The sequence below is a fragment of the Ovis canadensis genome, chromosome 2 (assembly GCF_042477335.2).
Source record: "Ovis canadensis isolate MfBH-ARS-UI-01 breed Bighorn chromosome 2, ARS-UI_OviCan_v2, whole genome shotgun sequence".
Classification (NCBI taxonomy): Eukaryota; Metazoa; Chordata; class Mammalia; order Artiodactyla; family Bovidae; genus Ovis; species Ovis canadensis.
In genome coordinates, this window is record NC_091246.1 from 175,039,740 (window position 1) to 175,055,193 (window position 15,454).

Genomic DNA, 15,454 nt, shown 5'->3' on the forward strand with positions numbered 1-15,454 from the left:
TTTGACCTACTCACTTGATATAATATTTTGTTAGTCATTTAGTACATTTGAAAGCATTTTACTATTAAATAAAATGTATATTATACTCACTTCCTTCCATATTTTAACTCTGTAGTATATTAGAGGTATATGACAAGAATCATATTGAATAAATAAGCACATCTGTCTTGGCGCCTAAAATGCTTCCTTCACAGTATAACATTCTTCCCATCTTAACAAACAACTGACTAGTCATTTTAATGACATTAGTAATGTTAACATTTCTCCTTGAAAAATTAAATGATGCAACACATTTATCTCTCAGTTAAAATATTAATTTTAAATAATTTTTAATGCAATGTCCCTTAAAGACTTAAAACTCATAATTTTAATACAAGTATAGGTATCATCATGCCTGCTTCAACTTAGATCTAATCAGTAAAATATTAATAGTTGGATTTCTTGCTACAAAGTTTTCCCTTTTTGATTTATAGAGCTTGTAAATATGAGTAAAAGTTTCTTCAGGATTAATATACTTGGGATTCCAGCCATAGCTCAATTTGGTTGTAAAAGTCCAATGCATTTATTTTATACAGCATTCTCGGGGGGGCAGAAATCAACTTTTAAGATAAATCAAAACAATACGTACAAAGGAAATATACATATTTTATATAGTTTAGTATTTTCATGGAGAAATACAAAATGTGAACATAGATCTTTTCTATATGCAGTCTCACTTTCTCTTCTTGTGTATGATTGTTTATATCAGTCAGTTCAGTTCAGTTCATTTCAGTCGCTCAGTCGTGTCCGACTCTTTGCGAACCCATGAATTGCAGCACGCCAGGCCTCCCTGTCCATCACCAACTTCCGGAGTTCATTCAAACTCATGTCCTTCAAGTTGGAGATGCCATCCAGCCATCTCATCCTCTGTCATCCCCTTCTCCTCCTGCCTCCAATCCCTCCCAGCATCAGACTCTTTTCCAATGAGTCAACTCTTCACACGAGGTGGCCAAAGTACTGGAGTTTCAGCTTTAGCATCATTCCTTCCAAAGAACACCCAGGACCGATCTCCTATAGAATGGACTGGTTGGATCTCCTTGCAGTCCAAGGGACTCTCAAGAGTCTTCTCCAACACCACAGTTCAAAAGCATCAATTCTTCAGTGCTCAGCTTTCTTCACAGTCCAACTCTCACATCCATACATGACCACTGGAAAAACCATAGCCTTGACTAGACGGACCTTTGTTGGCAAAGTAATGTCTCTGCTTTTGAATATGCTATCTAGGTTGGTCATAACAAATATGCACAGAGTACACACTCTTTTGTGTGAATAAGTCAATGATTGCCATATTTTTCTAAACTTTAGTCACTGCTATTATATGACAGCTGAATAAAGTTTCACTGGGCATAACTTCAGAAGAATAGATCTGTTTTACCTGAAAGCATGAATTTCTGTATTGTAATATAAATATTATATTTCTTGAAAGAATAAATGAAAGAAAACATGGATTATGTACCTTCTGTATTTTAACATTTCATTTATTGACATGTTTTATTTCTACGTATTCTGTCTGGATTTTCTTTCTATATTTTAGTTTCTTCCACAGTCCTTCCATATTACATTACAAGATTACTAAAATAAGGTTTGCTTTGTTTGAATTCATGCTTTAAAATAGCATCACGAGATAATTTATATAACGCAAACTAGAATAGCTAGCCATTTAACAATCTAAATGGACAGAATTGAAAGTTATACTGCATTTGTGTATGCATTCATAAATTACCTAGTGCTATAGATATAACAGTGAATAATAAAGATCTCTGTCCTCATTGTGCTTAACATCTAATGGCACCCAGATATATGAATAAAAAGTAAAATTGTAAAGAAATACAAGTTTAAATTTGCCATTCTAATTCACAAAATGAAGTAAAGTGTATGGTGGAAAAATCAGAACATAGATGGCTTCTTGAAGGAAATGATGTTTGTCATGTCAAAAACAGGAGCAAATTATTTTGGAAATTCTTCCTAGTAATTTCTATGAATAGCTAATTTTTTACAATAAAAATTATTTTGTTGCAAACAAATACATACATACCTTTATTTGTAAAAGGTATTTTTGTTGTTAGTATGAATGTTATTGCTGTTTTTATTAATAATATACATTTTTGTGTTTACCTGAATTTATCTACAATTTCATTTCAGCTACTTGTTCTGGACTGAGTGGGGACAGATGCCCTGCATTGGAAAGGCTCGCTTAGATGGCTCAGAGAAGGTTGTCCTCGTGAGCATGGGAATAGCATGGCCAAATGGTATCTCCATTGACTTTGAGGTCTGTTGGATGTCTTAAGTGTTTAAACTGCATTAAATGCAAACTTGCTTTACTCCATTTTTAGTTTTCTCTTATTTTCTTTGTAAAACACTTAATAAAAAACAGCTTGTAATATTACTTTTTAATCGATCTTAGGAAAATAAATTGTACTGGTGTGATGCTCGAACAGACAAGATAGAAAGAATTGACCTTGAGACTGGAGGGAATCGTGAGATGGTGCTGTCAGGGAGCAATGTGGATATGTTTTCAGTTGCGGTCTTTGGGGCTTACATCTACTGGTCTGACAGGTAATTTACTTTTTCATAAGTATTTGAGTCTCAAAATGTTATTTTAGTGTCAGTTGCTTTACCCTTGTAGGATTAGCCATTTCTTAGCAAGGTCACAAAAAAATCTCACAGAACCATGTAATTTCTACACAAAAAAAGGCAGTTGCTCTTGCTATTCCAGGTTCAACCGTTTCAATGTCACAGACTAATGTTGATTTCTTTCCCTTCTGCTGGGCCATCTGTTATCTTCAGGTTAAATAGCTGGTTTGGTTTGAATTAGTTAAAGATTTTTAATCATGTATGTTCAACTTCTTGGCAGAGCACATGCCAATGGGTCCATCAGAAGGGGCCACAAGAATGATGCCACAGAAACCGTAACCATGAGAACAGGTCTTGGAGTCAACCTGAAGGAGGTTAAAATCTTTAACCGAGTAAGAGAGAAAGGTCAGTGCTCTTCTATTATCAATACATTTTATTTTTTTTCTCTTATTTTTTTAACATTTAATTATCAAACTTAACTTAGGTATTAACTTTTATAAGTCCCAAACCTCAAGACCCTCTTTTTTTTACCCCCTAATTTCTAACAAAAATCATATGATAGCCTAATGAAATTAACTTATAATCATTCACGGATAAATATTTTTGCCTCAACAGTGCATGTATATGGACATGGTATACATTTGGCCTGTCTTCAGTACAGGTTTAGACCAAGTAATATAGAAACATTTGATAAATACATATATTTAACCTAAGTATACAAAGACTCTTGCCTGGAAAATCCCATGGACGGAGAAGCCTGGTAGGCTGCAGTCCATGGGGTTGCTAAGAGTCGGACACGACTGAGCGACTTCACTTTGACTTTTCACTTTCATGCATTGGAGAAAGAAATGGCAACCCACTCCAGTGTTCTTGCCTGGAGAATCCCAGGGTCAGGGAAGCCTGGTGGGCTGCCGTCTATGGGGTCGCACAGAGTCAGACACGACTGAAGCGACTTAGCAGCAGCAGCAGCAGCAGCATACAAAGCACAATTAGGATATTAGCAAAAAGCAGCCAAAATGTTTTTTCCATTTTATTTAGAACTGACCAAACATGCTGCATTACTTGGACCAAAAGGTTATCTTCATGTTGGATTATATTTTAATATATAAAGTGATGATGGCTCTGGAAGGTTGCTATTAGTGTGAAATGTGTCCACAGTCATCATTTCTTTGAAATATGTTTCTTTAAAGCATTTTTCTTGAAAATGTTTTTAAATTGGTATGACAGTGACTTAGATATTTTTTAATATCACTTCCATTAAGATAATAATCATTTTAAGTGTCCATTAAAATAAATTATAATTTTCTTGACATCAAACAAAGGTATATAACATTAATTGTTTTGAAGACAATGATGGATTCATAGAGGAAAATTAGTCTGACATAGAAATCTTAATAGCATATTATACGCTCACTCAAAGCTGGAGTAAAAAACTTATGCCCAGTATACTTAGAATGTTAGGAACATTGGGACCATAAGTTTCTCTGATACCTTATATACTTCATAGACACAGGTAATGCTTCTTTGTTTTTCTTGGTGAACTCAGTTCATGTTTTGAGTGAATTAGTACTTGTTCCAAAGATTACAATACTTGAAACCTATTGTAATCTCAGTATCAAGTTTCAAAAAAGTTATGTATTTAACTAACAGATTAAGGTTAACTTTTAAATAATTCTCTTTAGATGGTGAGGGGAGCAGAAGAGTGTGAAATTATAAATCTGATATTTTAAAGTAGAGTGACTTAAAAAAAAAAAAACCACCACAAAATAGTACTTTACAGTGTTTGAATTTTTTACTGACCAGTCTAAAATTAAGAATAAAATAATCCAGAAGATTCAATGTTAATTTTTAATATGTTTCTAAGAAAAAACTATATAGAAAACAAAAGCAAAAGCACAATGTTTCTATGTATCTTTTTCTTCTCTCTAGGGACCAATGTTTGTGCCAAGGACAATGGGGGATGTCAGCAGCTCTGTCTTTATCGAGGAAATTCCTGGAGAACTTGTGCTTGTGCCCATGGATATTTGGCAGAAGATGGAGTTACATGCCTAAGGCATGAAGGCTATTTGCTGTATTCAGGGAGAACAATATTAAAAAGTATACATCTTTCTGATGAAACCAACTTAAATTCACCAATAAGGCCATATGAAAATCCACGTTATTTCAAGAATGTCATAGCCTTGGCTTTTGACTATAATCAGAGAAAAGGTACCAACCGAATCTTCTACAGTGATGCACACTTTGGAAATATACAGCTTATTAAAGATAACTGGGAAGACAGACAAGTAATTGTTGAAAGTAAGTACAACTTTTTTTTTTAATAATTTAGTGGAAACGGCTATCATTTGGAGTAGTAGAGAAATTAGAGTGGTGATTGCATATAGTGATTAGATTTTACTAGAGTTTTTATTCTAAAACAAGTGCAAATATATCATCCAAACCCCCAAAAGTCAAAGAAGCAATTAACTGCTTAGCATATACAGCATGAATATTATGATTATTAGCTTCTAATCATGGAACATTCAATATATTCCTTTATAATGTTTATTAAAATTCATGGGAAATAATTTTCATTAGTATAAAACTTACTAATTTTATTTTCCTCTAATGGGAGAAATTATAGCTTTATGGATATCTATCTAATTATATTTGGTGAATTTTGTTTTCTCAAATATCAGATTATTTTTGGTTTGTGTGCATGTATATGTATATAACATTCTTGATGAGAGAATGTAACTAATGAATTAACATTTTTAAGACATTTCTAAAATTTTATAAGACGTCATTTTAATATTTTATGGGACTCAAATGTAATATTGTATGAATTATCTATATAATTTAGAGAAACATCTTCCTGTCATCCAACTTTACAGGGACTATCTTCCTATTCCTCATTTAACATCTCTATGTGATTTCCATATATTCCTTACTCTCCCAATTTTACTTTATTGAGGTCAATCTTTTGTCATTACTCTTTAAATTTCAGAGTAATACATAAATTTATTGTAAAATGTTCCAGTAATATTGATTTTAAATGAAGTTTTTGCCCCATCACTGCAACATCAATTTCATTTACTTACTTGTGACAGCTGTCATGCCTCCAGAATTTTCTATAGGTATGTGTTTCATTTGTAATTACAAAAATGGAATGATCTGTATGCAATACTCACCTGCTTTTTTTCACTTAGAATATATCTTTAAGAGCTTTCATTTAAGTATATAAGGCTCTATCTCGTTATTTTGAAAGCCTCTATCTATCCTGTGTCTGTGTGCCAAGTCACATCCGTCGTGTCCAGTTCTTTGCGACTTTAGGGACTTGAGCCCACCAAGCCCCTCTGTCCGTGAGATTTCCCAGGCAAGAAAACTGGAATGGGTTGCCATGCCCTTGACCAGGGGGTCTTCCCGACCCAGGAATTGAACCCTAGTCTCTTATGTCTCCTGCACTGACAGGCACGTTCTTTACCACTAGTGCCTCCTGGGAAGCCCATCTCTCCTGTACTAAGGGTAAACTAATTTATTTAACCATCTTCTTTTTTTTTAAATATAAATTTATTTATTTTAATTGGAGGTTAATTACTTTACAATATTGTATTGGTTTTGCCATACATCAACATTAACCATTTTCTTATTGACAATCATTTAGGTTATTTTGGTGTCTTATTATTACATACAGTGAATGTCACATAAATATTTTTTCACACATGTGAATATTGCTTTTGTATAGAATCCTAGAAATAGAACTGCAAAATCAATGTTTATTTTTATAATTGGTCAAATTTCTTTTCAAGAAGACTACATGAATATATAATTTCATCAACTGCTTATGAAAAAGACCTATTTTCCCTCACTTTTGACAATAATTATTTTATAATATTTACTATCATATAGCTAATAGATAAAAGAGTCAACTTATGTTAATATAAATATATATTAACTAGAGAGATAACTAGAGAGATCCAGTATCTACTCATATATTTTATGCATGTGAAAAATAGATACTTTATGTCAAACTCTATTATACATTACCATCCCATGCTAAGCCTGCTATAGTTTATTTTGTTCTTTCAACATTTAATATCCTCAAAATCCTTTGGGTCTATTCAAATCTGACTCAGCCTTTCCAAGTCAGTTCAAGTGTGTACTTTCAAGTATATACAAATATAAAATATTATTTCTTTATTCTGTAGGGTACCATACTTATGGATAGTTTTATAGCAATTTGTATATTCTAGCACAAATATACATATAGCATGGTATATTCATGCTATTTTGCCTTCTAGTGTGTGTGTAAATATGAAGATACGACTATAAATATACTGATCATAGAGTTCAGACATTTGAGAGTTGCTGATTCTTTAGTTATATCTCTATGAAGTTTATAATTCTCTTTGGTCCTCCCTCCATTTTCTTAGACTAATACAATTTAGTTGAATGTGCTCATGTTGCACATGTAATCTATTAACTTTTTCATTTTTTGTGCTCCAGATTCCTTGTTGGACATTTTGGGTATAAACATAGAAGCCACAGCTTAAGAAGAAAACTATAAGTAAACAAACTATTGAAATTTAAAAAACTAAATTTCTATTGAAATTTAATAGAGTCTCTAAGATACTAAAGGTCTAGAGAATAAATAATCTGTCTGGGGAAGGGAAGAGGGTACCACTGAACTGAGTCAAGGAATCTAGGTGATCAAAAATATGTTCATAATAATAATAGATATTTGCCTTTTTTACAGTGTTAAAAATTGCACCAATGGTGGAAAAATCATTGTGGCTAAACTGCTGATACCTTAGCATTAATCAAGACAGCAGCACCAAACAGTACTAGTAGTGATTATATTTTTCACTGCCACTTAATAGCAGGAAAAAAAAAAAAAGCCAGTTTAACTTAAGAATGTCCTTGAAGAAAAGGTAAAAAAAAAAATTTTATTAAATCTTAATCTTTCCTAATCCTTCAGATTACACCTCTTATACTCTGTGATAAAATACAAATAAGGAACTTCTATTGCATTCTTAAGTCCAACGGCTGCTAAAGGAAACTGTGTATTTCTGTCTTTATGTAAATCCATGGTTCTTTTAACTGACATTATTTTTGACTTGAATGAGGAACAGACAAACTATGATTATTCAGACCTGGTTGTGTGGCAGACTGAATACAACGAGTATATCATTTCAAGGAAAATAACCTACATTTGTTGCAAATAATAAAAATCAAGCTTTCGTGTAAAAATTAAAATTTTAGAAGAATTGTATCTACTATAATAAGCTTGATAGTTTCCCAATACTTAAGGGCTTTTCTGATGAGATGGGTAGTGGTATTACTAGCAATTTGGGGGGGGTTGTTGCATACTGAAATTGTCAACATTTGGAAAATATGTGCAACTCAGAGAACCAACATTTTCCTAATGACATGGTAACATCATGCCTGGGTAAATGATCCATTACGAGTATATGATAGACCAATGAATTTAATGCAATAGAGTATGAAACATTCATCACTATGGTTTCTGATTCTACACTGAATCTAATCTTTAAGTAACTTTCGCTTTCCATGTTCTGTACTATAAAAGGATATTCAGAATTATCTGAAAGGCTATTAAAACCCTCCTTCCTTTTTCACCTCTGTAGCTGTGTGAATTTGGATTGTCTTTATAAATTCCAACTAAAATAACACAACAAATTTGAAGTAGATGTGAGAATTCAGCTGTATTCTAGTAATCCAGTCATTAAGCACACTGATGAAATGATAAAACATTGCTTTTTCTCATTTAAAAAATGCAGCTATTTTCATAGATGATGGTATTTATATTAGTATCCTATCATTTTGTTTTTTAAAATATATTATTACATATTAAAACACTTTTCAGTTTAAATTTCTAACAAGGTAATAGATAATACCTCACACATACAAAAGTTTTCCGGGAGTCTTCAATATTTTTTAAGAGTGCAAAAGTCCTCAGAACAAAAATAATTGCAAACTACTCTTCTAGACTAAAGGCTCCGAAAATTTGAAGTGTAAATATATGGAAAAGCAAAGAGTAGACAAGGAGTGACACATCATTTGGTATGATTAGAATATGGGTTGTACGGCATGAATGGTGTGAGAAGAGGCTAGCGTCCTAAAGAGGAGTCCAATATTGAAGGATTTGGTTTGTCAAGAAAAGAGTATTAAAATTTTTATTGAAATGTAATTAAAAGTGTACCATTCAATAGTTTTTGTTATATTCCACTATCAGTTTTTAAAATTAGATAAACCTATGTAAAACATAGCATTTGCCATTTCAACTATATATTTTTTTTAATTTTTATTTATTTTTTTTTTTAAATTTTAAAATCTTTAATTCTTACATGCGTTCCCAAACATGAACCCCCCTCCCACATCCCTCCCCATTACATCTCTCTGGGTCATCCCCATGCACCAACCCCAAGCATGCTGTATCCTGCGTCAGACATAGACTGGCGATTCGATTCTTACATGATAGTACACATGTTAGAATGCCATTCTCCCAAATCATCCCACCCTCTCCCTCTCCCTCTGAGTCCAAAAGTCCGTTATACACATCTGTGTCTTTTTTGCTGTCTTGCATACAGGGTCGTCTTTGCCATCTTTCTAAATTCCATATATATGTGTTGGTAAACTGTATTGGTGTTTTTCTTTCTGGCTTACTTCACTCTGTATAATCGGCTCCAGTTTCATCCATCTCATCAGAACTGATTCAAATGAATTCTTTTTAATGGCTGAGTAATACTCCATTGTGTATATGTACCACAGCTTTCTTATCCATTCATCTGCTGATGGACATCTAGGTTGTTTCCATGTCCTGGCTATTATACACAGTGCTGCGATGAACACTGGGGTACATGTGTCTCTTTCAATTCTGGTTTCCTCGGTGTGTATGCCCAGCCATGGGATTGCTGGGTCATAAGGTAGTTCTATTTGCAATTTTTTAAGGAATCTCCACACTGTTCTCCAAAGTGGCTGTACTAGTTTGCATTCCCACCAACAGTGTAGGAGGGTTCCCTTTTCTCCACACCCTCTCCAGCATTTATTGCTTGCAGACATGATCCTCTACATAGAAAACCCTAAAGACTCCACCAGAAAATTACTAGAGCTAATCAATGAATATAGTAAAGTTGCAGGATATAAAATCAACACACAGAAATCCCTTGCATTCCTATACACTAATAATGAGAAAGTAGAAAAAGAAATTAAGGAAACAATTCCATTCACCATTGCAACGAAAAGAATAAAATACTTAGGAATATATCTACCTAAAGAAACTAAAGACCTATATATAGAAAACTATAAAACACTGATGAAAGAAATCAAAGAGGACACTAATAGATGGAGAAATATACCATGTTCATGGACCGGAAGAATCAATATAGTGAAAATGAGTATACTACCCAAAGCAATTTACAAATTCAATGCAATCCCTATCAAGCTACCAGCCATATTTTTCACAGAACTAGAACAAATAATTTCAAGATTTGTATGGAAATACAAAAAAACCTCGAATTGCCAAAGCAATCTTGAGAAATAAGAATGGAATTGGAGGAATCAACTTGCCTGACTTCAGGCTCTACTACAAAGCCACAGTCATCAAAACAGTATGGTACTGGCACAAAAACAGACATATAGATCAATGGAACAAAATAGAAAGCCCAGAGATAAATCCACACACATATGGACACCTTACCTTTGACAAAGGAGGCAAGAATATACAATGGAGTAAAGACAATCTCTTTAACAAGTGGTGCTGGGAAAACTGGTTAACCACTTGTAAAAGAATGAAACTAGATCACTTTCTAACACCACACACAAAAATAAACTCAAAATGGATTACAGATCTAAATGTAAGACCAGAAACTATAAAACTCCTAGAGGAGAACATAGGCAAAACACTCTCAGACATAAACCACAGCAGGATCCTCTATGATCCACCTCCCAGAATTCTGGAAATAAAAGCAAAAATGAACAAATGGGATCTAATTAAAATTAAAAGCTTCTGCACAACAAAGGAAAATATAAGCAAGGTGAAAAGACAGCCTTCTGAATGGGAGAAAATAATAGCAAATGAAGCAACTGACAAACAACTAATCTCAAAAATATACAAGCAACTTATGCAGCTCAATTCCAGAAAAATAAACGACCCAATCAAAAAATGGGCCGAAGAACTAAATAGACATTTCTCCAAAGAAGACATACGGATGGCTAACAAACACATGAAAAGATGCTCAACATCACTCATTATTAGAGAAATGCAAATCAAAACCACAATGAGGTACCACTTCACACTAGTCAGAATGGCTGTGATCCATTTCAACTATTTTTAATTGAACAATTCAGTGATGTCAATTACATTCATAGTATTGTGTAACCCTCACCATCATGCATCTCCAAAACAGTTCTTTCTCTTTAAAGACATACCTCATTGAAGCAATTATTCCCCATTCCCCAGCCTTGTATTCTCTGGTAAGCTTTCATCTATTTTTTTCTCTATAAATTTGGCTATTGTATATTTTTCATATCAATGGAGTCATACAATATTTGTTTTATTGTGTGTTGTAATTCACTCAGCATAATATTTTGAAGGTTAATTCATGTTGTAGGTACCAGAAGTTCATCTGCCTCATCATGGCTGAACTATGTTCTCTTGTATGTATATGCTGCTGCTTCTGTTAAGTCACTTCAGTCATGTCCGACTCTGTGCGACCCTATCCCTGGGATTCTCCAGGCAAGAATACTGGAGTGGGTTGCCATTTCCTTTTCCACTGCATGAAAGTGAAAAGTGAAAGGGAAGTAGCTCAGTCGTGTCCGACTCTTCACGAGCCCATGGACTGCAGCCTACCCGGCTCCTCCGGCCATGGGATTTTCCAGGCAAGAGTACTGGAGTGGGTTGCCATTGCCTTCTCCGTGTATGTATATAACATATTTTAATTATCCATTTATCTGTTTATGGATACTTGAGTTACTTCTCCCTTTAGTTATTGTGAAAATGGTACAGTGATCACTGATATACTAATATTTAAGATGTTGAGTTTCAACTTTTTTAGTAGATAAAGGGAAAACAATGGAAAGCTTTAAGGCATGTATTTAATAGGATTTCTGTTTTATGAAGATACCTCTGGTTATGTTATTTTGATAATATTTAAGAGATGCCATAGTGTGTTACAGATCCCATTTCTATAGTGGTAACTTGGAAACAGCTTAATCAAAGTATATATGTACTCTTGTTCAGTTGTTTTCTTTTTATTTGGTTGAGAGTTTCCTTCACTGTAAGAAAAGCTTATTGGTTTTATATGGTCACATTTATTTTCACCTTTATTGCCCTTCCTGAGGAGACAGATGCAAAAAACAAAACAAAACAAAACAAAAAACAAAAAAACCCTGCTTTTTTTTTTTAACTGGGTCAACTGCGTTACTATCAATTGATCTATTAAAAATTTCTATTTCTTCCTAGTTTGTCTTGTAAAATTGTATATTGATAGGAATTTATCGATTTTTCTAGGTTGTTCAATTTGTTGGTATATGTTTTGAAGTAATCTTATTATCCTTTGTTATTTCTGTGTTATTACTTGTAAGGCTAGACAGATTTTTCTTGGTTCTTGGCATACACCTTTACTATAAACTTCCCTCTTAGAATTGTTTTTTCTCCGTCCTGAAAATTTAGGACTGTTGTGCTTTTCTTTTCATTTGTCTCAAGATATTTTTCTCTTTTCTCTTAAATATCTTCAGTGACCCACTGATTAAGAAGAATGTTCTTTGTTTTCCACATGTTTGTATACTTTTTGCAGTTTTCTTCTTCTAAATGATTTCTAGTTTCATAATACTGCAGTCAGAAAACAATGCTTAATATAATTTCAATCTTCATTTATTAAGACTTGTTTTGTGGCCTAACGTGATCTATCCTTGAGAATATTCCATGTGCACTTGAAAGGAATGTGTATTTTGCTGTTTTAGGATGAAATGTTCTCTAGTTAAATCTATCTGGTCTAATATGTCATTTAACCCAATGTTTCCTCACCAGTTTCTGTCTAGCTGATCTATTCAATGATGTAAGTAGTTATGGTAAAGTTTCCTCCTCCTACTGTATTACTGTTCTCTTTTTATGTATTATTTGCTTTATGTATTTAGGTGCTGCTATGTTGGGTGCATTATAGCCTCTTGGTTGATTAATCTCCCTTTTTCAGTACATGATGCCCTCCTTTTTCCCTTGATAAAATCTTTGTTTTAAAGTATATTGCTACCCCACCTTCTGTTTGTTTCCATTTGCATAGCATATAATTTTTATCCCTTCACTTTGTGAATCTTCACATATATGATTCTCTAGTAGGCATTTAGCAACACTGTCTTTTAACTGGAGCCTTTTGTTCATTTAAAGTGATTTTTGACAACTATGTACATATTGCTCTTTTGTAGTCATTTTCTGGTTGTTTTGTGATTATTTTGTTCCTTTCTTCTTGTTCTCTTTTTGTAATTTGTTGACTTTCTTTAGTGTTATGTTTGTATTTCTTTCTCTATTTTGTTATATATGTATTATCAATTTTTTGCATGTGGTTCATATCTAACAACCTACATATACGTTTAAGGATGATGATTGCATATATTTGAGCACATTCCAAAAGTAGTACACTGTTACTGCCCCTCTTTTATAATCTGTGTGTTGCTTTTCTATTTTAGATGTAATTTTTTTTGCCTCTTTTGTCTTTTAATCTTCATACTAGCTTTATAGGTAGTTGATCCATTACCTTTACTACATGTTTGGGATTTACCAGTAGGATTTTTTTCTAGTTTTTTTCTTATTTTTCATTATATCCTTTTTATTTTCTATTTAATGATGCCCCTTTAATATTTCTTATAAGGTCAGCTGAGTGGTGATGAACTGTTTTTTTTTTTTTTCATTTGTGCTTATCTGGGAAACTTTGTATCTCTCCTTTAATTGTGAATAACCACTGGTGTATTCTTATCAGAAGTTTTCTTTTTTCTTTTTTTTTTCCTATCCCCCAGCAATTTGTATATATCAAGCAAGTTCCTTCTGGCCTGTGAAGTTTCTGCTGTAAGGTCACTAAATAGATAGTCTTTGTGGGTTTCCTAACTTATTTTTCTCTTGCTGATTTTAAGATTCTCTCTTTAACTTTTGATATTTTGATTATAGCATGTCTTGGTGTGAGTCTTTTTTGGTTCATCTTGTCTGATACTCTCTGTGCTTCCTGGACTTGGCTAGCTGTTTCCTTTTCCAGGTTATGGAAGTTTTCAACCATTATTTCTTCAAACAGTTTTTCTATCCCTTTCTATTTATCTTTCTTGAATTCCTATAATACAAATCATAGTATTGCATGGTATTGTTCCAGAGATCTCTTAAAATATATTTATTTGTAAAAACATTACTATCTGTTCTTTTGCTCTCCCAATTGGGTTATTTCCACTAATCTGCGTTGCAGATTGTGAGTCCTTCCTGCATCCTCTAATCTTCTATTGACTCCCCTCTTTGTATTTTTTATTTCAGTTAATGTATCCTTTGGTTCAGATTGGTTCACTTAAAAAACTTTCTCTTTCGTGGAAGTGCTGAGTTCATCTATTTGTCTCTCAAGATTGGTGAGCCTATTTAACCGTTTTTGTTTTTTGTTTTTTCTGGTTTCCTATCAGGTAAATTGTTTATCTCTGTTTTGTTTGGATTATTTTCTGAGGTTTTGATTTGTACTTTCATTTGATGTCTGTCTCCTCTTTGTGCCTAACTGTATTTCTTTCTAGGTTTTCAGTATAAATTAGCTATGTCTCCTACACTTGAAAGAGTGGACTTATGTACAAAGTGTCTTGTTTGGCCCAGAGACACAACCCCCTCTGCTTACCAGAATTAGGTGGTCAAGCAGTGTGTGCTTTCCAATTGTCTTTGGGGTATAACTGCTGAAGGTGCACTGGGGATGGTGTTGGCCCCTGAGCCAACTGGCTATAACCTCTGACTCCAGCTGTTGTGGGCAATCTGATAGGTGTTCAGCCAAAGCAGCTTTCCAGGTTTTGGAGAGAGAGAGAGCCACTGGCCAAATTGAATAAGTTGCATAGGGCTGGTACTTGGGAACACTAGGGCCAGGTGCGCACTATAGCTGAGTTGATGAAGAATGACAGAAATGGGTCAGGTTGGGTAGAAAGAGAGTTGAAAAATATGGTGCCTTTCAGCACTTCTGTACCTGGCAAAAATTCCAAAAGATTCCTGTTACTCTGGCACATGCTGTGAAATCAGTCAACATATCTCCTTAGTGTATGACCTAGGTACTTTTCAAGCTACTGCCGCTGCGCTGGAGCTCAGAATGAGTGAATGTGTGCACAGCCTCTTCGCAAGCCAAGTCGTGGTTTCCCATAACCCTTCAGTGCTCTTGGACATAAGCCTCACTGATTTTTAAAGTCAGGTGTTATGAGAGTTCTTCTTTCCAATGCAAGTACCTGAGGCTGGGGAGGCTGGTGTGACACTTAGAGCCCTTTGCAACCATGATATTCCTCCTGCTTGTGTGTCACCACTTTAGCTGTGTGGGTTCTAATTAGATTGCCATCTTACTATTTTTTCTTGTCTTGATGGAGCTTTTCTTTATACCCATAGCTGTAGAAAATCCATTCCACTAGCGTTCAGATCATTCTCAGATATAGTCGCTCTACATGTAGTTGTAATTTTGGTGTGTCTGTGGAAGGAGATGAACTGACTCTTCCTACCTTGTTGGTATCCTATTTTGATAAATCTGGAATAACACATTTCATTTTGTTGCATCTTTTACCAAAAAAATAAATTCATTAAGTATTTAAAGAGAGCTCTAAATACTTTCACAAATCAGATTTACATTTATATCCT

General features: G+C 33.8%; 1 protein-coding gene across 1 annotated transcript in view; it reads left to right on the forward strand.

The window, feature by feature from the left end:
* LRP1B (LDL receptor related protein 1B) overlaps positions 1–15,454 on the forward strand; it is a 1,961,274-nt gene that overhangs the window by 1,366,135 nt on the left and 579,685 nt on the right. The window contains exons 38-41 of the mRNA XM_069573760.1: positions 2,182–2,308; positions 2,444–2,595; positions 2,894–3,018; positions 4,543–4,911. Coding sequence (XP_069429861.1) covers positions 2,182–2,308; positions 2,444–2,595; positions 2,894–3,018; positions 4,543–4,911 — 773 coding nt within the window. The remainder of the gene's footprint in view (positions 1–2,181; positions 2,309–2,443; positions 2,596–2,893; positions 3,019–4,542; positions 4,912–15,454) is intronic.